A 20,633-nucleotide genomic window follows, 5' to 3' on the forward strand; every position below is an offset into this window, starting at 1 on the left:
GGCTGGATGGCTATTCCTAGGAATGTTCTGGATCCAGAGAAAGCTGTAAAAGCAGCCGTGATGTCTGAAAAGAAGAGAGTTTTGGGCAGGCCATTTACCCCTGCCTGCCTTCGTGTTCTCATCTTAAACCCCACTCTCTGATTGGCTGCAAGGATGAAATGGTAACGTATGGAAGTCACCGGCACAGTGACTGTGATGGGGAGCACTCAAACAGCAGCAGGGAGGGAGCTGGCTCTGGGCTTCTCCATCCCCATCCTCCCTAATGCAAACAAGCCTCGGCCTCACTGCTCATTACCATATCACGTGTTTGCTAAGAAACCCTTTTCCTGATTTTCCATCATCCTCACTCTTCTTGTCGGCATCCAGAAAGCTGTAAATAGGGCTTCGGTGACATCTATAGGAGTCTCATTCTTTTAAAAATTCAAAGCACGTAATGGCTAATGGTAGCATTTATAAAATCTGAGTAGTAGAAGCATAGGTATATGTTATGACATTTTCTGCACTTTTATCTGCTTAAAAAAAAATTTTTTTTTTTTTTGAGACGGAGTCTCGCTCTGTCGCTCAGGCTGGAGTGTGCAGTGGCGCGATCTCGGCTCACTGCAAGCTCCGCCTCCCGGGTTCACGCCATTCTCCTGCCTCAGCCTCTCCGAGTAGCTGGGACTACAGGCGCCCGCCACCACGCCCGGCTAATTTTTTGTATTTTTAGTAGAGACGGGGTTTCACCATGGTCTCGAGCTCCTGACCTCGTGATACGCCCGCCTGGGCCTCCCAAAGTGCTGGGATTACAAGCGTGAGCCACCGCGCCTGGCCGCTTAAAAACTTTTTTAAAGAAAGTTTGGGGGGCAAAAAGACAATTTACATAATCCAGAGGGAATTTCACAGGAGAACTCATGGTGGGGACAAAGCCACGGGCAGGTGAGGGCAGAACGACCAGGAGGTTTGGTGAGAAAGTGGACGCGGGGGTATCGGGGGTGTTGCCCGTGATTGGTGAGGGTGGCCAGGTGGATGGCTGTGGCATTCATGGATTTAGAGAACACAGAGAGCAGTGGGTACATGGGAGCAGCGCGATGCCAGGGGGACATCCAATACAGCCGTGGGGGGCAGCGGGCCCCTGAAATGTGTTCCCAGGAAGAGGCAGCCACCTGTCAATGATGGTTCAAGCACAGAGTAAAATGGCCAATGGGAGGGAGCCAGACAAGGAGAGCCACGCCGGCGCTCACAGCCAGGCAGAGCAGGAGAAAGCGCTGGAAATGGGAGAATTGGAAGCATTGCTACATCAAACAGCCGAATTTTGAAAAGCAAACAGAGGAAAACGTTCACAACAAATGAAACAGACAAAAGTCTGCTGTTCTGAACAGGTATAGTGTTCTTACCATAAATAAATTAAAAACACCAAGATTCTGATCACCAAGTAGGTAAAATACTTGAATAGATGATTAACCAAAGAGGAATTAAACGTGTTAACAATCCTATGGGGAAAAAAGTTAAAGAAATGAACTTGAAGCTTTTCACCTATCATGTTGCTGGTGTGGTGCTGATGACAGTGGTTTGGGGGATTGTTTTTAATGGTCTCGCTGGTGAAGAAGTGATGATTTGCATTGCTGGTGATGGTGATGGTATACAATTGCACGGCTTTCAAGAAAGCAGCTTGGGAACAGGCATCAGAGGCCTTAAAATATCACATACTTTGCTTGCATCTAATTGGGCCAATTTATGCCAAAGGTATTTTTATTTATAATAGCAAAAAAAAGAGACATAATGTGCAATAAGTTTAGTCTCTCCATTGGGGAAAATGTAGTTCCCACAGATCATCCTTACAGAGTTTATAAGATGAGGAAAGCTCATGTTATTATAAAGAGACAGAGTTTCACTCTGTTGCCCAGGCTGGAGTGAGGTGGCGCGATCTCGGCTCACTGCAACCTCCACCCCCCACTGGGTTCAAGTGATTCTCCTGCCTCAGCCTCCCAAGTACCTGGGATTATAGGCCCCCACCACCATGCCCGGCTAATTTTTGTATTTTTAGTAGAGAGGGGGTTTTGCCATGTTGCCCAGGCTGGTCTCGAACTCCTGACCTCAAGTAATCCACCCACCTCGGCCTCCCAAAGTGCTGGATTACAGATGTCAGCCACCACGCCCGGCCATAATATTATTTTTAAAAACAGAATTTTTTTGGTCAGTGCTAAAAGAGAAGATTAACTGGTTTATCCCATATGCAAAGATGAAAGAGAAAAATGTAATGATCTCAGTAGATGTAGATAAAGCATTCAGGGAATTCAAAGTTTATTCGCACACAAAAGAATACACCAATAACAGACTGTGAAGAAAAAAGAACCCATTCATAATAACAATAGTGGTAGAAATCTACATGGTACTCAGAAATAATTTTAATAAAGTATGCACCCATACATTTGTAGAGAAAATTCCAAATCATTATTAAAAGAAATAAAACATTAATGCAAACATGGCAAGGTGTTAAAATTCAAGTCAGGCAGCCACGTTGGGTGGCCAAGGCAGGAGGATCACTTGAGCTCAGGAGTTTGAGACAGGCCTGGGCAACATGGCCAAAAATACAAAACTAATTAGCCAGGTGTGGTGGTGCACACCTGTGGTCCCAGCTACTCGGGAGGCTGAGCAGAAGAATCACCTGAACCTGGAAAACGAAGGCTGCAGTGAGCCAAGATCGTGCCACAGCACTCCGGCCTGGGCAACAGAGTAAGACTCCGTCTCAAAAAAAAAAAAAAAAATCAGGCATTTGTTACAATAGTCATACATACACATAATTTTATGTATGTTCAAAATAGTTTATTATGAATTTTAAATGAAAATGTATTTAATTTGCCTTAGCTGTTACGTCTTCCATCGCAAAGAGCTGTAACTGCCAGGGTGCAAGTGCAGGTGTTTTTTCCTGTATTTTATCATCATCATCCTCAGCTGTTCACTGGTTACTGGCCTGGGGCTCCGAGCTGCTAGGCTTGTGGGAACTGCATGACAGGGGAGAGAGCCAGTGGCAGTTCCACCGGGAGCGGGGTCAGATTTGTCGCCAACCCAGGTCAATGCTTGTTGTGCTACAATGGCGCCACCTAATGGTCGGTGCTGGTTCTGACATGCGTCCCTGGGTCTGAAGGGACACCACCAGTTGTGTTGGGCAGCCTGTTTCTAGCCACTCTGTGTAAAGAGAATAAAAGATTCAGGACTGGTGCGGATTACAGTTCATCAGCTCCTTTCTCAGTTAGCTGAAGCAGACCAACGCCTTCCCCTCCAGCGAATTTCGATTGTGCTTCCCCCCCTCCCCGCCTTCCAGAAGTTGAGGGAGTGGAGTCCTATGTTCTGGAGGGCTCCCTCCCGGCATCCTTGCCAACACTATCGCAATGTTTGAAGCTCTTAAAAAATCATGCCTCAAACCCACATTTGAAGTGAGATTTGAGGGAGAGAACTATTTCTGCAGTCGGATAGGAAAAAACCGCATGGAATGGGAACATACTTTTTTCCATTTCAAAGCAAGTTGGTCAGTGACGCTATGTAAATGTGTTGGGGTGGTTTTTAGAAATCATGGAATGTTAGGGCTGGACAAGACCTTAGAGATATGTTACTAATTCCCCACGAGGCATTTGAATGTCGAAATGTCCAAGAATGTACGTGTGAAACTAAGAACAAAGTTGACCTAATAATATTATATACTAAAATTACTAAATTTTACTAAATATACTAAAATACTAAATACTAGTATTTCTAGCATTACACACACGTGTTCCCACACCATGCGATGAGGCGTACCTTTCTCCTTCCACGCCGTTTATCAATTCTCTACATCTGCACAACAGACCACTAACGAAGCTGACTGCTTACTTGTATTGACGGTGAAATCATCAACAGCCTGAGTACTTTGCGCTTCAAAATTACTGAAAATCAGGCCAGGCGCAGTGGCTCCAACCTGTAACCCCAGCACTTTGGGAGGCCGAGGTGGGAGGATCACCTGAGGTCAGGAGTTCGAGACCAGCCTGGGCAACTTGGCAAAACCTCGTCTCTACTAAAAATACAAAAATTAGCCAGGCGTGGTGGTGCATGCTTGTAATACCAGATACTCGGGAGGCTGAGGCAGGAGAATCACTTGAACCTGGAAGACAGAGGTTGCAGTGAGCCAAGATGACGTCACTGCACTCCAGCCTGGGCAACAGAGTGAGACTCTGTCTCAAAATAAAATAAAATAAATAATAAAATAATAAACATTAAAATAAATTACTGAAAATCTGTATCTTCATGGAGCAACAGTTGTGTCAGAGAGGCTGCAGAGCATCCCCTAGTCACCGCCTTCAATTAGTTTTATGATTTACTTGGATAACAATGTAATGATAATTGCCAGCATTTTGTGCTGTAATTCTGTCAAGCACTGCACTTGGGGCTGTATTTACAGTAGCTCGTTTAGTCTTCTTGATGATCCAATATGTCAGATACTCTTTGCACCTGTTTTACTGATGAAAAAATTGAGGTTCATAGAAGCTAAGATACTTTCCTAAGGACACACAGCAGATGGTAGGAGGTAGGGCTGAGATCAGCAGCTAGGCTGCCTGAGGCCAAGGCGGGCTTACTTAGCCACAAAGCAGCAGGTAGCAAAGAAGCCCCGGCCCATCACTGCTCACAGGTGTAATGGAGAGATCCCTGGATTGGTCCCTGTCCTTCACAGTTGGAACTCAATACTTATCAGCTGAAGGACCTCAGACAAGTCACCCCGTGAGCCTCAGTTTATCCATAAAATGGGACTTATAACCTACCTCACAGCACCATGAATTAATATGAAAAGTACATAATACAGTACAAGGAAATTTGCCTGATGAATGCCAACATGCCACACAAATGTAAGTTGTCTGTATTACAATATATTTCCCTCCTACTTTTAGTTAACCATTTTTGGAAGCTTGTTTTTTGCAATGACTATCCTTACTCACCAAAGCTTCTGAAATGTTCCTTATTTATGATCTTATGAAATGTTTGTGTGCACACTGTGTGATCATCTAACAAGTCAGTCATTCTTGGCTACTATTTAAAAGTCAAAAAATAAAAGATGTTGGCAATGTTGCAGAGAAAAGAGAACACTCATACACTGTTGGTGGGAATGTAAATTATTCAGTCCCTGTGGAAAGCAGTTTGGAGATTTCTCAAAGAACTAAAAATACAACTACCATTCACCCCAGCAATCCCATTCCTGGGTATGTACCCAAAGCAAAATATATTGTTCTACCAAAAAGACACCTGCACTCGTATGTTTATTGCAGCACTGTCCACAACAGCAAAGCCATGGAATCTACCTAGGTGCCCATCAGTGGAGGACTGGATAAAGAAAATGGGGCTTCCCTTTGCAGCAATATGGATGCAGCTGCAGACCACTATCCTAAGTGAATTATCACGGAAACAGAAAACCACTTACAAGTGGGAGCGAAACCATAGGTATACATAGACGTAAAGATGTACACCACAGGCCGGGCGCAGTAGCTCACGCCTGTAATCCCAGCACTTTGGGAAGCTGAGGTAGGAGGATGACTTCAGGCCAGGAGTTTGAGACCAGGCTGGGCAACATAGTGAGACCCTGTTCCTACAAAAAATAAAAATAAAAAATGCGGTTCATACCTGTAATCCTAGCACTTTGGGAGGCTGAGGCAGGCGGAATGCCTGGGGTCAGGAGTTCGAGACCAGCCTGACCAACGTGGAGAAACCCCATCTCTACTAAAAATACAAAATTAGCTGGGTGTGGTGGCACATGCCTGTAATCCCAGCTACTTGGGAGGCTGAGGCAGGAGAATCACTTGAACCCGGGAGGCGGAGGTTGTAGTGAGCTGAGATTGCACCATTGCACTCCAGCCTGGGCACCAAGAGTGAAACTGTCTCTCAAAAAAAAAAAAAAAAAAAAAAAAAAGTGTCATTCTTAACTCATTTTTACCAAATATAATGTTAAAAAAAAAAAAAGATGTGTCCTGACTCTCAATTTTATGAGCCATTTTGAATGGGTGCCATGATGTGGAACTAGATTAAGATGGGGGAATTAACGGAAAAGATTTGGGTGTTTATTTCATATTTTTCCCATTAACATTCAATAGTCTTTTTTTGTAAACTTTTAAGAAAAAATTAAGTAGGTCCATTAATGAATAAAATGATGATATTGGTCCACTAAGAGGATGTGAGTATGGAAAGTGAGATGTGATGAAACTGACAGATGAAATATCTGGCAGATGAAATAATAGATATAATTTTTGTAACTGATATGGTGTAAAATAAAAAGCAAGACATGTATTCTTGTGTGATTTTTGTTTTGTTTTTTGTTTTTTGTTTGTTTTGAGATGGAGTCTCACTCTGTTGCCAAGGCTGGAGGGCAGTGGTGCAATCTTGGCTCACTGCAACCTCCACCTCCTAGGTTCAAGTGATTCTCCTGCCTCAGCCTCCCAAGTAGCTGAGACTACAGCTGCCACCATGCCTGGCTAATTTTTTTTTTTTTTTTTTGTATTTTTGGTAGAGATGAGGTTTCACTATGTTGGCCAGGCTGGTCTCGAACTCGTGACCTCAGGTGATCCACCCGCCTCGGCCTCCCAAAGTGCAGGGATTACAGGCGTGAGCCACTGCGCCTAGCCTCTTGTTGTCATTATGACTGGGGCTGCCGAGGGTTCTCTGGATGTGGGAGAAGGTCCCGTGCCACAGGGTGGGAAGCCCACAAGGCACTCCAACTTTAGCCCCAGGAAGTGGAGACAGAGAAGACAGAGCTGCTCCTCCCTCCCGGGCATGGGCCCAGGAAAGGTCTTCTTCCCCCCGGATCATGCCTCCTACACTGTCTTTATTGAGAGTAGGCTTTGACAAGGACATGAAAGAGGACGGTGGAGAGAGAATGGGGTCAACCAAGGGCCCTAAGTGATTGTCCCACGTCAGTCTCTTACCCTGGGCTGGTGGTGACTTAGCCCTTGACAACTTACTTGATTCTGAAGGTCCTGATGTGACCAGAGCAGGGAGACCATAGATTCAGCAGTGACGGTCAACCCCCCAGAGGGTGACAATAGAGGCTGGGGGAGGCCGGAGGTGGCTGGGCCCGGGGCTGGCCTGTGCTGTGGACTCTTCCCAGGACCTTGGTGCAGCCAGCCCCATCCCAGGCCCAAAGCTCTGCCATCTGGCTTCTTATGATTTCTATCCCGAGGCTCACAGCAAGACCGTCCTCCCCGCTCCTCCAGATGTTCCTGTCTCTGCAGACACTGGGGCAGAGAAGGGTGAGAGCCAGTGCTCAGAGCTGCCCGGCCATTTGCCTTCAGGGATCATGGGCTTGTGAGGAATCAGGGTGACCCTCATCCAGTTTGCCTGGGACTGAGGTGTCCCCCAGGATGCAGGACTTTCAGTGCTAACACTGGGATGGTCTTGGGCAAGCTGAGGTGATGGGTCACCAAGGATCCCCAGGATTCCAAGTGGCTCCGGGCTCTTTGTCTCCCTCCATTTGGAGACCGTGTCCATCCTGTACCCACAAAAGTGTTCAGTGGCCTCATGGCCCAGTGGCTTTGTGACTGGGTCAGCTGCAACTTTGGATCCCTGATATTTTCTCCATGGGGCAAGAGCGTTGGGTGTTTGGCAGCCACTGTCACAGCCTTTGAGGTGATAACAGCACTGTCATGGGCCACAACCCCCAGCATGGGCTAAAAACAGCCACAAGCCTGACTGGACTCACAGCCACACTGAGATTAGTGCCAGCGAAGTGCCCTCTGTAGGTGGGACAACTGTGCCCCCTCAACTCACTCTGCTAGGAGCTTAATGACAGCCCTGAGGTGCCGGGGCCCGGGGTTGCGGAGCTCCCGTAGCTGAGGACAGTGCTGTTATCACATCATGCCCAGCACTACCATGCCCAGCTAATTTTTGCATTTTTAGTAGAGACGGGGTTTCACCATGTTGCCCAGGCTGGTCTTGAACTCCTGGCCTCTACAAGGGCCTCAACAAGTGATCCACCTGCCTCGGCCTCCCAAAGTGCTGGGATTACAGGTGTGAGCCACCTCTGAGCTACCACTTCCGGCCAGACACCACATTTTTTTTTTATCCACTCATTGGTTGATGGGCACTTAGGTTGACTCCATATCTCTGCAATTGTAAATTGTGCTGCAATAAACATATGCGTGCAGATGTCTTCTTTTTATTAGTATTTAATGACTGAATTTCCTTTGGGTAGATACCCAGGAGTGGAATTGCTGGATTGAATGAATGGTAGATCTACTTTTAGTTCTTTGAGAAATCTGTATACTGCTTTCCTTAGGGTTGTGTTAATTTACATTCCCACCAGCAGGGTATGGGCATTCTTTTTCTACCACATTAGTGCCAACATCTATCGTTTTTTGACTTTTTGGTAATGGCTATTCTGGCAGGGGTAAAGTGGTATTATATTGTGGTTTTAATTTGCATTTCCCTGATGATTAGTGATATTGAACATTTTTTCATACATTTGTTGGTCATTTGCAGATCTTTTTTGAGAAATGTCTGTTCATGCCATTTGCCTACTTTTGTAATGTGATTATTTGGGTTTTTTTCTTGCTGACTTATTTTAGTTCCTTGTAGATTCTGGATATTAGTGGTTTATCAGAGGCATAGTTTGCAAATATTTTCTCCCATTCTGTAGGTTGTCTGTTTACTCTGCTGATCATTTCTTTTGTTGTGCAGCTTTTTAGTTTAATTAGATCCCACTTATTTTTGTTGTTGTCGTTGCATTTGCTTTTGGAGTCTTAGTCATAAATTCTTTGCCTAGACCTGTCCAGAAGAGTTTTTCCTAGGTTTTCTTCCAGAATTTTTATGGTTGCAGGTCTTAGATTTAAGTATTTTGTCTATAGTTGATTTCTGTACACAGTGAGAGATGGGGATCCAGTTTCATTCTTCTACAGGTAGCAATCCAATTTTCCCAGCGGCATTTATTGAATAGAATATCCTTTCCCCGGTGTGTGTTTTTGTGTGCTTTTTGAAGATTAGTTGGACGTAAGTATTTGGCTTTATTTCTGGGTTCTCTATTCTGTTGCATTGGTCTATGTGTCTATTTCTTCATCAGTACCATGCTGTTTTAGCTACTATAGTCTTGTAATATATAATTTGAACTTGGGTAATGATTTGTTCTTTTTGCTTAGGATTGCTTTGGCTATATGGGCTCTTTTTGGTTCCGTGTGAATTTTAGGGTGAGGGCTTTTCTAATTCTGTGAAAAATGACCTTGGTATTTTGATAGGAATTGCACTGAATCTAGAGATTGCTTTGGGCAGTATGATCATTTTCACAATATTCATTCTTCTAATCCATGAGCATAGGATGTTTTTCCATTTGGTTATGTCATCTATGATTTCTTTCGTCTACTTTCTTTCACAGGTCTCTTTGTAGAGACCTTTCATTTCCTTGGTTAAGTATATTCCTAGGTTTTGTTTTGTTTTTGCTTTTTTTTTTTTTTTTCTTTTTTGAGACATAGTTTTGCTCTTGTTGCCCAGGCTGGAGTGCAATGGCACGATCTTGGCTCACTGCAACCTCTGCCTCCCTGGTTCAAGCGATTCTCCTGCCTCAGCCTCTGCAGTAGCTGGGATTACAGGTATGTGCCACCACACCCGGCTAATTTTGCCTTTTTAGTAGAGACAGGGTTTCTCCATGTTGGTCAGGCTGGTCTCAAACTTCCGACCTCAGGTGATCTGTCTGCCTCTGCCTCCCAAAGTGTTGGGATTACCGAAGTGAGCCACCACAGCTGGCCCCTAGAGTTACTTATAAGTGCATTCATACTACTCTTTACACTGAACTCTTTTTAGCCTAAGTAACCATAAAAATAATACAAAACCGACCTTTGACAAGTTGCTTCCGGCACCTCAATTTTCTCTTCTATGAGACGGAATTAATGGTGCGCGTCCCAAAGGCTGTTGTGAGCATCCCAGGGTGATTCAAAAACAGGCTAGAAGGAATGTGCACAATGAACCCAAGCTTTGTTTTGAACCAGAAGGTGAGCTCTGTGACAGCAGGATTTTCCCCAGGTCCTAGAACGGAGGGCACATAGCAGGGGCCTCAAATAGCGTGCTGGATAAATGAATGAATGAACAGGACATTTTTTCAGAAATCCCTAAACTGACAGAAAGGCCCCAGGGCCACAAGCTCCCCCTGTGCCTTGAGCAAATGACTCAGCCTCCGGGACAGGCGTCCCCTCAGGACCTCTGAGTTTCCTCCAGATTCTATCCCGCCGTGAACAGACAAAGCCACACACAAAAGTACACAGCCCTCACCTACAGGCCCAAAGAACGAGGCCCAGGATTGCTCAGGTCGCTAACCTGCCCCACGAGCCCTCCTTCCTTGCACACCAGCCCAGCTGTCCACGGGTGCTGCAGACCCCAGCTGCACTCACAGACTCTGGAAGGAGGCTGACTCATCAGAATTAATAATAATAATCCATCTGCTCTTCCTCAGCCCCTCAGCTGTGAAGGGCCAGGAGCCCAAAAGGAGGTGGGAAGAGGCCAGGCGGCGGGTGGCAGGGCAGAGTGAGACACGCAGCTCTGGGGACTCTCTCGGGGGATTCTCAACGAAGATTGTGGGCCAAGGAATATGAAGGACATGGCCCAGGGCGTCCAAAGGATAACTGCCATTCTGCATGAAGTATGAGGCTGAGCCCCTCCCAGGGTGTGAACCCCGATGGCAGGGGCCATGCGGTCAGGTCTTATGTGGAAGAAATGGGAAACCTCTTGCCACTGAGGTTCCTAAATCACGCTGGGTAAATAAGCAAAGGGAAACCTCCCCCACGACCCCAGGCAGAGCTTTGACAACAAATCAAAGGTCAGCAACGCCATAAATCTACTGCCTTTGCCACAAACAGATTATGAAGAGCTATTTTGAAAATGACTGGGCCAAAAAAATTCCCTGGAGCCAAATCAACTCACAGAGCTCAAACAGAGAACAGGAAAATCTTCCTCCTTCTCTACCAAGAGACCAGACCATGAGGCCCCAAAGCCAAGCACCCAGAGTGAGGGCTGCCTCCTTGCACTGGTGAGAGCACAGTCCCTAATGCCAGACCCAGGACAGTGTTCGTGGCCTTGGGTGCTGCAGACTGACAGGTCTTCCCCCAACAGCCACTGCAGCCTGCAGGCGGACAGCTTCCAAGAGGAGCCTCCCAAGATCCTTCACTCCCTGCCCCAGGAGCCAGGGCCCGCACAGGATTTTCCAGCAGCCCAACCAGGTGCGCGGCTCACCTGGATTGTGCACATGGGTTCAGGTCTGATAGCCCCCGGGGCTAGCCAGAGACCTGGCCCACGAGGATTTTCTTTCCATGAAATGTTGTGTGGAAAACGGCCTGAAAGAATCCACATTGGTATTATCAGATGTCACCACAAGATCCCTGAATTTTACAATGGCTACATTCTGTACAATAATTTTTTACAAAGATGACTGAATTTTCTGAATAATGAATGTGTATGTTATACTTTTAAATACAGCATTGTTTGGAAAAATTTTTTTTCATGTTACCAAAATTATTAAATACAGAGATTTAGAAAAATAGAAACCGAAACCAAAATGGGGAGAGGATCACCTGTAGCCATAATCCCACTATGGAGATGTATTCTGATGATCTTTTAGTGAATTCCCTTGGTATTTTCCTATAATAAGCATTTTTGATGAAAAAAAAAAAGATTATATGGCACATTCTTTTCTTTTCTTTTTGAAATGGAGTTTTCCTCTTGTTGCCCAGGCTGGAGTGCAACGGCACGATCTCGGCTCACTGCAACCTCTGCCTCCCATGTTCAAGAGACTCTCCTGCCTCAGCCTTCTGAGTAGCTGGGATTACAGGCAGGTGCCACCACACCAGCTAATGTTTGTATTTTTAGTAGAGACAGGGTTTCTCCATGTTGGTCAGGCTGGTCTCAAACTCCCAACCTCAGATGATCTGCCCGCCTCAGCCTCCCAAAGTGCTGGGATTACAGGCATGAGCCACTGTGCCCGGCCGGGACAGTCTTTTTTATAACCTACTTCTTTGCTTCACAATACATGCTCAACACTTCCTAGCTCGTGAGCGTCCTTCCGCAATATCATTTTAATGCCCTATGGTATTCTGTTAAGTGGATGTACCATGCTTCATTTAACTCATTCTTTCCTTCAGGATTTTCAATCAGCAAGTATTTCTCTCTAGGCCTCCACAGGCAAATTGTCATGAGTGCTATTCTCCAAATCTGTGGACCACATGCAGACAGTGGGATCATGCTTTCTTGTCCCTAGAGGTTAGGTGTTGCCATGTGGCTTGTTTGGGCCAGTGAACCGGAAGCAGCAATGACATCTGGGCAGAAGCTTCAGGGTCCAGTGCACATTTCTGAACATTCTCTTTCCTGGAGGTAACTCACTGTGAGGCTGGAGACAGAAACTGCTTCCACCCAGATCTCTGCATACAGGCCCCAGCCAACCTACAATGGGCATGCAGCACAAACCAATAGCCAACTCAATGGTCTTACCCACTGGGATTCAGGCCTGCATTGTTTCTGAGCTTGTCCTGACTGACTGGCCTCAGGGCTGATGCCGGAACAAGGTTGAGACAGAATCCCAACCCTCCAAGTGTGTGTGGCCCAGTTGGGGAAGTCTAGCCTACACATAATGGAAGAGTTCAATAATGCACAACAAGTAACCGTTCAAAGCAAAACTGTTGCCAGTGTGCCGCGGGGCAGAGTGGACCAGTTCTACCCTGACAGGACAGCTTTGAAGCAGTCTGAGAATAACGGGGGCTCCTGGCGCTGGAATGGCCTGGGCAGATGCCCTGGAGGAAGGTTCAAGGGGAGGGCTCTGAAGGATGGGGAGATTTGAGGGTCATGGAGGTGACAGATGGAGAAGGGTGGGAGAGCAAAGGGGTCATTATGGAGCAAAACAGAGCCCAGAGGACTGCAGGGGGGTGATTGCTGTGAAGTCAGAGCTCTGAAGACCTGAGAGCTGGAGACGGCCTCCGAGAGAGAGCAAGGAGCCAGACGGGGAAATCACCCCTGTCAGGGGAGGAACCTCAGCCCCCTCCTGTGCTTCCCAGGCTTCTTTTTGGGGGAAAAGTTTCTGTAACTGCCTCATTCAGGAACGCCCTCTGTGAACCTAACTTTGGAGGCTTCATCTGGCTTGGTGTCGTCACACATATGTTATATTCAGGAGTAAGACTGACTGCAGATAGATAAAGTCAAAACCATTGTGATTTGCTAATTCTATCTGAGTAATCACTCTCAACAGCCAGCCACAGGTCCTGGCCACACTTCAGCCTCATCAGCTAGTGCCACTCAGCCAGTGTCAGTCAGCCAGTGTCAGCCAGTGTCAGCCAGTGTTTGTTAGTCAGCCAGTGTCAGCCAGTGTTAGCCAGTGTGTCAGCCAGTGTCAGTCACCCAGTGTCAGTCAGCCAGTGTGTCAGCCACTGTCAGCCAATGTCAGCCGGTGTGTCAGCCAGCCAGTGTCAGTCAGCCCATGTGTCAGCCAGTGTGTCAGCCAGTGTCAGCCAGTGTCATTCAGCCAGTGTGTCAGCCAGTGTCCATCAGCCAGTGTCAGTCAGCCCATGTGTCAACCAGCGTCAGTCAGCCAGTGTCAGCCAGCCAATGTGAGTTGGCCAATCATTGTGTCTGTCAGCTAGTTGGTCAGTGTTCATCCATTAGTCTGTCAGTGTCAGTCTGTCAATCAGTGTCAGTCAGCCAGTCACTGTCAGTCAGTTGGTCAGTCAGACAGTGTCAATGAATCAGTGTCAGCCAGCCAGCCCATCACTGTCAGTCAGTCGATGTCAGCCAGCCAGTTAATAAGCACAGTGCTCAGGTGGCTTCTGACCACTGGGCCTGTTTGCCTTTCTGTTTATTTACCCAGTACCTTTCCTGTTTCTGGGCATTGGGATAGGTGTGTCATCCCTCCGTGAGGACAGAGAGCTGTCCCCAGGAACTCAGGACAAATTAATTACCCAGCTGGGTCAGGCCCCCAGCCCCCATTTTCAGCCCAGCCACCAGCTGCTAGGCTGAGCTGCTGTGATTCCAGGAGCTTCTTGAGCTTAGAGGGCATCTGTTCAGAAGTGAGTTAAAGGAACAAGGTCACCTTCTGACTCTGCAGAGCCTCTTCCTCCCTGACAGGGGTTTTCGGTGGTGTGCCACAGCAGGGCTCCTCTGGCCACAGTCCCAGCATTGGCGAGATTAACATGATGATACCTCTGGCTCTGTGGCAGCGGCCCTTCCACCTTCCTCCCACAGGAGACCGTGTTGTCCATGGATGGGCAGACACAAGGGTTTTCCTAACACAGCTGCCGCTTTCTCAAATAGGACCAGGGTAGAGGGTGGAGGAGGGCAGGGCCATCCCGAGCCTTGATGCAGTGCCCAGGTTTGCACATTGCTGTGGGCATGTATGTTGTCTGCTTCTTTGAGGGCACTGCTCATCACCCTCTCCCCAGCCCCCACCAACCTTGTGGGTTCAGCTATGAGGTGACAAGCCAGAGGTGGGCCTGAGATCCAGGCTGAACCAACCGTAGTACTTCCTTATCCCACAGTAATTGGTCCAAGGGTGGGCACGTGACCCAAGCCAGGCCAATCAGAATCCTCCCCCAAGATCTTTCTGAGGCTGTCTCCTTGAGTCCTTTAGTTGGAAAGATGTGTGCTTAAGCCGGCCACGAGAATGGCTCTCATTGTGCAGGAAAAACCTTGGAAGGAGAGAATAAACAGAAGGAAACAGGTGCAGAAGGAAACAGACAAGAGTCCTGACAGGGTTTTGAGGCCCTAATTCCAGTCAACTCCACAGCTGCCTTCTACCCCTGGCCTCCTGCCATTTGGTTTTGTGAATCACACTTGTAGCCAAGAACCTTGGCTAATACAAACTAGTATAATTCTAGAGCTAGCTCGACTGACATCTCTCACTCATTTGGAAGTGGACAATCCAGAGTGTGATTTGCCCAAGCCCCTTGACTTCTCCCCTTTAGCCCCTTCCAGGGAAAGCCAAGGGAGCCCCCACTTAGTCCTCAGGTGGCTGCAGCGAGCAAACCCTCAGGTAGAGGCTGGGGGACCAGCACCTGCTCCGATGCCATGGCCTTTTCTAGCTGTGAAGCACATGCATCGCATCTTGGCCTCTGACTTCTTTCAGTCAATGTTTTGTTCTGAACATACTCTTGGCACTGAGAATGTTCTCTTGCTTATCTTTTAGGTAACTCCGTGCAGGGTTAGATTCCTGGGCATGTGACCTGTGCCATCGCACAGGGCCCTACACTTCGAAGGAAACCATGTTTGGTTTCATGCTCTGCCGACATCTTGAAATTGTTACACGTTTTGCACAGGGAACCTTGCAGTTTGATTTTGCATAGAGTCCCACAGATTATGCCACTGGTCCCGGCTCTGTGCAATCCCTCCTGGTACCATCTGTGATTCCAAGGAATTGCTCCAGTTCCCAGAACCCCTCTCCCGATCACTCCTATCTTGTGTTTTCTTTACCTTAATGCCTCCCTCCCCCTATCCCTGACTTCTGTGGTCTTCTCCCCACCCCACCCCATAGGTGGACTTTTTCCCCAGAAGCCCACAGCCTCTGTGGCCTCATCTGAGCTGTGTCCATGCCAGCCGCAGCTGGGGTATGGCTCCTCAGCTGAGCTCAATGTCAAACCAAAGCTGGATCCAGTTTATTTGGAAGAATGCCAATTACAGTGGCTTGTCTTGCTTCTACTCCTCAACCCCTGACATTCTGCAGTTCTGCCCCAAACCCCCTTCCAGAGGCCTCTGGGAAGGCTGCCTCAGGGCAAACCCAGGACGGCAACGGCCTCTGGTTTGATCAGTCTACGAGAGCTCTGCTGCAGGTTTAAACAAGAAGAGTGGCTTCTATGAGATGGCTTCATAGTTCTGTAATGAGGATTTTAGAAGTCTAGGAAATGGGCAAGCAGCCTGTGTCCTTGGGAACTGCCTGCTGCACATCCAGCAAAGGGAGGTCCTTGCCATGGCCTCACTGCTTCTCCTGGAAAAGGTGGATTTGAGCCCTTCACATCCCCCCAGGTGGAACAACATGGAACTGCAGCTGCTGAGACTGGCCACAACCTCAGTCTTCTTCACATCTACTTTTTTTTTTTTTTTTTTTTGAGACAGAGTCTCGCTCTGTCGCCCAGGCTGGTGTGCAGAGTGCAGTGGCACAATCTCAGCTCGCTGCAGCCTCTGCCTCCTGGGTTCAAGTGATTCTCCTGTCTCAGCCTCCCGAGCAACTGGGATTACAGGCAGCTGCCACCACGGCCAGCTAATTTTTGTATATTTAGTAGAGACAGGGTCTCACCAGGTTGACCAGGCTGGTCTCGAACTCCTGAACTCATGAAGCCCGCCAAAGTGCTGGGATTACAGACATGAGCCATCGTGCCCACTCTACACCCACAATCTTTAACAGAACAGACCAATCTGGGGGAAAGCCAGTAGGAGAAACTAATAGACAATTTGACAATAAAGAATCCAGGTGTGGTAAAAATGATTTATTTTTGAAGCATGGTAACAGCTATGCAACTAGGAACATTTCATTTACCTGTCCCATCTATGTTTTTGTCACAAAGACATATACTAAGACTTTGGAAAAATTCCAAAGGGGATTACACTTGAAATGTGCTGTGTTTTTACTTTTTTTTTTTGTACGTGTCTTATTCACAGTGAATCAAATAAAATAGCTTTACAGCTTACTAAAACTCAAACTTGTTCTCAAAGGAAGCAGTTTAAACATTTTCAACTGAAAAATCAGCAACACAATCATTCTACACCAGGAAACCGAACCAGGGAGACAAAAAGCAGCTCTAATAGAAAGCATGTCTTGTCAAAAGGTTACAAATAAAAATAAAGGCCCGGGGCCCCGCGCGGTGGCTCACACCTGTAATCCCAGCACTTTGGGAGGCCGAGGCGGGCGGATCACAAGGTCAGGAAATCGAGACCATCCTGGCTAACACCGTGAAACCCCATCTTTACTAAAAATACAAAAAGTTAGCCGGACATGGTGGCAGGCACCTGTAGTCCCAGCTACCTGGGAGGCTGAGGCAGGAGAATGGCGTGAACCCGGGAGGCGGCAGAGCATGTAGTGAGCCAAGATTGCGCCACTGCACTCCAGTCTGGGTGACAGAGCGAGACTCCGTTTCAAAAATAATAATAATAATAATTATTATAATTAAAAAAATAAAGGCCCGTTGCGGTGGCTCATGCCTGTAATCCCAATGCTTTGGGTCTCTACAAAAAATAGAAAAACTTAGATGGACGTGGTGGCGCAACTGTAGTCCCAGCTACTCAGGAGGCTGAGGCACAAGGATTGCTTGAGCCTGGGAAGTCAAAGCTGCGGTGAGCCCTGATTGCACTACTGCACTCCAGCCTGGGTGACAGATGACAGAGCGGAACCCTGCCCTCTCCCCCCACAAAAAAACCCCACACATATCATGAGGAAAATCCAACTTATTTACAAAGAGTGGGCCATCTTCAGGCCTGAGATCCCAATATGTTACGGTAAAATTGTGGGTGCACCGTCCTCTTTGGAAAAAGGGGGTGAGGGACAGCTCTGGCTCAATCCATGCTAATAATCTGGTTTTAAAAGATCAAAGAAGTCTCGGAGAAAAACCTAACATCACTGTATGCCCCAGGGGTGTCATTTACCATGAATGAAAGGGCTGGGAACGCACTCTCCCTGAGGTGCCCCCCAGGCCTGCCAACATCTCATGAAATCTGGTAGTAAACTGGCAAGAGTTCCCTCTGCACCAGCAGGCTGCAGGAAGTTTGTGGAGCTGGGGGCTGGTCTTCTCTGGTCTTCCACTGGGAAGTGCCTCCCGCTTTCCCCAAACTGCCAAGCTACCGAGCCCTCTAGTGAACAAATAAGCCATAGTCTGGAGGGCTGGCATGGTAACCAGAATGGGTGGATGCTGCCAGGAGAGGCCAGGGCCCCCTGAGGATTCGGGGGTCAGCACTCTGGAAGCACCATCTCACTTCTTAGCCATTGTAAATGAGTAGGCCCTTTCTCCTCAAACCCAGAGCTGTAGCTGGCTGGAAGAAATGGCACCAGGAAGATGGCAATAAACTCTGACTGAGTGCATGTCAGCTTTCTGCTGACCCACCTGTAGATTTCAGAGCAAAAGTCCTGACTCACCCAGCCCCACTTTAACTGTGAAGTGTGGCTATCATGTTTACAGTCCCAATTACTCAGGAGGCTGAGGCAGGAGGATCACTTGAGTCCAGGAGTTTGAGGCTGTAGTGAGCTAAGATCACACTACTATACTCCAGACAGAGTGACAGAGTGAGACTCTGTCTTTTTTTTTTTTTTTTTTAAGACACAGTCTTGCTCTGCCACCCAGGCTGGAGTGCAGTGGCATGATCTCAACTCACTGCAACCTCCACCTCCTGGTTCAAGCGATTCTCCTGCTTCAGCTTCCTGAGTAGCTGAAACTACAGGTGTGTGCCACCATGCCTGGCTAAATTTTTGTATTTTTAGTAGAGACAGGGTTTCACCATGTTGGCCAGGCTGGTCTCGAACTCCTGACCTCAAGTGATCTGCCCGCCTCAGCCTCCCAAAGTGCTGGGATTACAGGCATAAGCCACCGTGCCGGGCTGAGACTCTGTTTAAAAAAAGAAGAAGAAGTAAAAGAAGGCAGCTCAGCTGGTACAGTAGAAAGCCTATTCTGGAAACTGCCATGATGGATGGCTAAAAAAAAATTGGAGATACTTAACCCTGAGCCAAACGGTATGTGTCTGTGTGGTGTGTGTGAGCATGTACATGTATGAGAAACTGCGTGTGTGTGTGTGTGTATGTGTGTGTGTGTGTACATTTGTGTGGTGGGGGTATGTGTGTGAAGGCGGGTGAAGGCCCCAGAAGGCGGCCCTGGGACAAAGCGCTCCTGCCACTTGTCCCCAGCATGGCACAGCCACACAATTCAGAGCACAGCTGAGCCCACATCTGGAGGCTGGGCTCCCCTTGCGGGTGCGGTTAGCAATAGCTAACATGAAAACTTCCAGATAGCAAACCTCCCCTGGCCACCTGACTACGTATTTCAAACATTACCTGATGCAATTAAATTCAAGACCATTCAGTCTTTAAACTTCTGACAACGACCCACATTGAGGTTAGTTACGTGGCTGCCAAGGGGGTAGGGACACAGGATAGGTAACAAGAGTTCAGACTCAGCCTGATTGTACAGGATGCACTCTGACCTGTCGCAGTCCTCTGTGTTTGTGGTGGTGACCCACTAAATTGATTTTGTGACCCACTTGTGGATTCTACTGCAGCTTGGACCTGCAGTCTCCGTGCACATGGAAAATCATTCCCTCCACGGAAGTGGGTGGACCTCCCCGCAGCAGGCCCCGGCCTCAGTGAGGATCACCAAGTGCCACCAGGTCCCCACAACCCCGCTCAGGAAGAGCAAGCAGGCTTCCCTGACCATCTTTAAAGAAAAGGGGGCGCCACGATGGGCCCACTCAGGTCCAGGCTGGCAACCACAGGTCCACCCGTCCAAGATGCAAGGCGAGGCTGGGCCATTCCCTGTAAGGGCGTGGTGGTCCCTTAGGGCTTGCCCAGGGGCGCCCCCGCGCTCTGGGATCTCTGCACCAGGAGGATGAGCCTGGCGAGGTCGGAGAGCTCCGGGAACGCGGCCAACACGGGGTCCACCTGGTGGCGCGGGAAGACGCTGTAGAGCGCGATGCGAGCCCGGGCGCGCGCGTCCCCCTCGTCGTCCTCGGCCGCGTACCCTGAAAGTCCCCCAGTGGCGCCGTCGCCCCAGGCCGGCTCCGCCCAGGCGGAGCGCCCAGGGAAGCGGTCGGAGCGGGGTGGACGGGCCCACGGGTCGTCGGGCGGCCTGCGCGGGGAAAGCAAGTCGCCGAGCAGGTCCCTAGGGCGGTGTTCGCCCCGCGGCTGGAGTTGCAGGCCGGGCGGAGGCGGGAGGTCGCCCGGGGAGAACTGGCTCTCCAGGCTAGGGAGGCCGAGCGGGCCTGGCACCCGGCCGCCGGCGGACACCCAGTCGGGCCCGCCCAGTCGGGGCGTGAGGCTGCAGGCAGGGCCCGGGAGAGGCGGCCCGAGGGGCCCCGTGTCGTCGCTGAAGGCCAGCCGAGAGAAGCTCCCTTGCAGGGCGGCCAGGTCCGGGGACCCCCGCGCCGGCGGGAGGCTGTGCGCAACTGGCTCCCGGGGGGCCGCCCGGGCTCCTGCGGAGCCGCCTGGGGCTGTCGGTGGCCGCTGATCCTCGGCGCCCGCGCCAGGCCGGGCCCCTGTCTTGGCGCGGAGCTCGTCGGCCACTGCCAGCTGCGCGTGGTGCGGCCTCTCCGGGTGGTAGAACTTGCACTTGATGCCGTAGGTGCATTTCTTGCCTGAAAGGGGCGGGAGCAGAGAGGGCGCGGCGTGAGGCCGGTGGCGCGGAGGGGCGGTGGTGCCTGGTGCATCCAGGGAGTGCCGGCCCGCGGCCTCTCCGTGGAGATTCCTCCAAGCAGGCTCCCAGGCCGCCGCGGACTCCGCAGACTTAGCTCCCTGGAAACGCCTCAGGATCTGGGCGCGGGGCCGAGGTGGGGAGAAGTGCCCGGGAGGCGCGGGCGGCCTGGGTGAGGGGGCACTCGGCACACTCATCCCAGGGTATGCAGAGGAGTGTCGTTCCCAGGTCCCTTTGACCAGGGTCTAAGACCAAATCTCTGGATTCAAAGCCTTTCAGCCTCCAATTCCCCAGGGACCCTGTGGA

General features: G+C 49.2%; 1 protein-coding gene across 5 annotated transcripts in view; it reads right to left on the reverse strand.

Annotated features, from left to right (window-relative positions):
- Positions 1–16,412: 16,412 nt before the first annotated feature.
- The window catches only part of ZC3H12D (zinc finger CCCH-type containing 12D), a 37,514-nt gene continuing 33,293 nt past the window's right edge, over positions 16,413–20,633 (reverse strand). For all 5 annotated transcript variants that reach the window (XM_055267037.2, XM_055267044.2, XM_055267072.2 and 2 more), the window contains one exon: positions 16,413–20,271. In XM_055267037.2, coding sequence (XP_055123012.2) covers positions 19,475–20,271 — 797 coding nt within the window. In that variant the 3' untranslated portion in view covers positions 16,413–19,474. The remainder of the gene's footprint in view (positions 20,272–20,633) is intronic.

Source organism: Symphalangus syndactylus, chromosome 2, assembly GCF_028878055.3.
Source record: "Symphalangus syndactylus isolate Jambi chromosome 2, NHGRI_mSymSyn1-v2.1_pri, whole genome shotgun sequence".
NCBI classification, from domain to species: Eukaryota; Metazoa; Chordata; class Mammalia; order Primates; family Hylobatidae; genus Symphalangus; species Symphalangus syndactylus.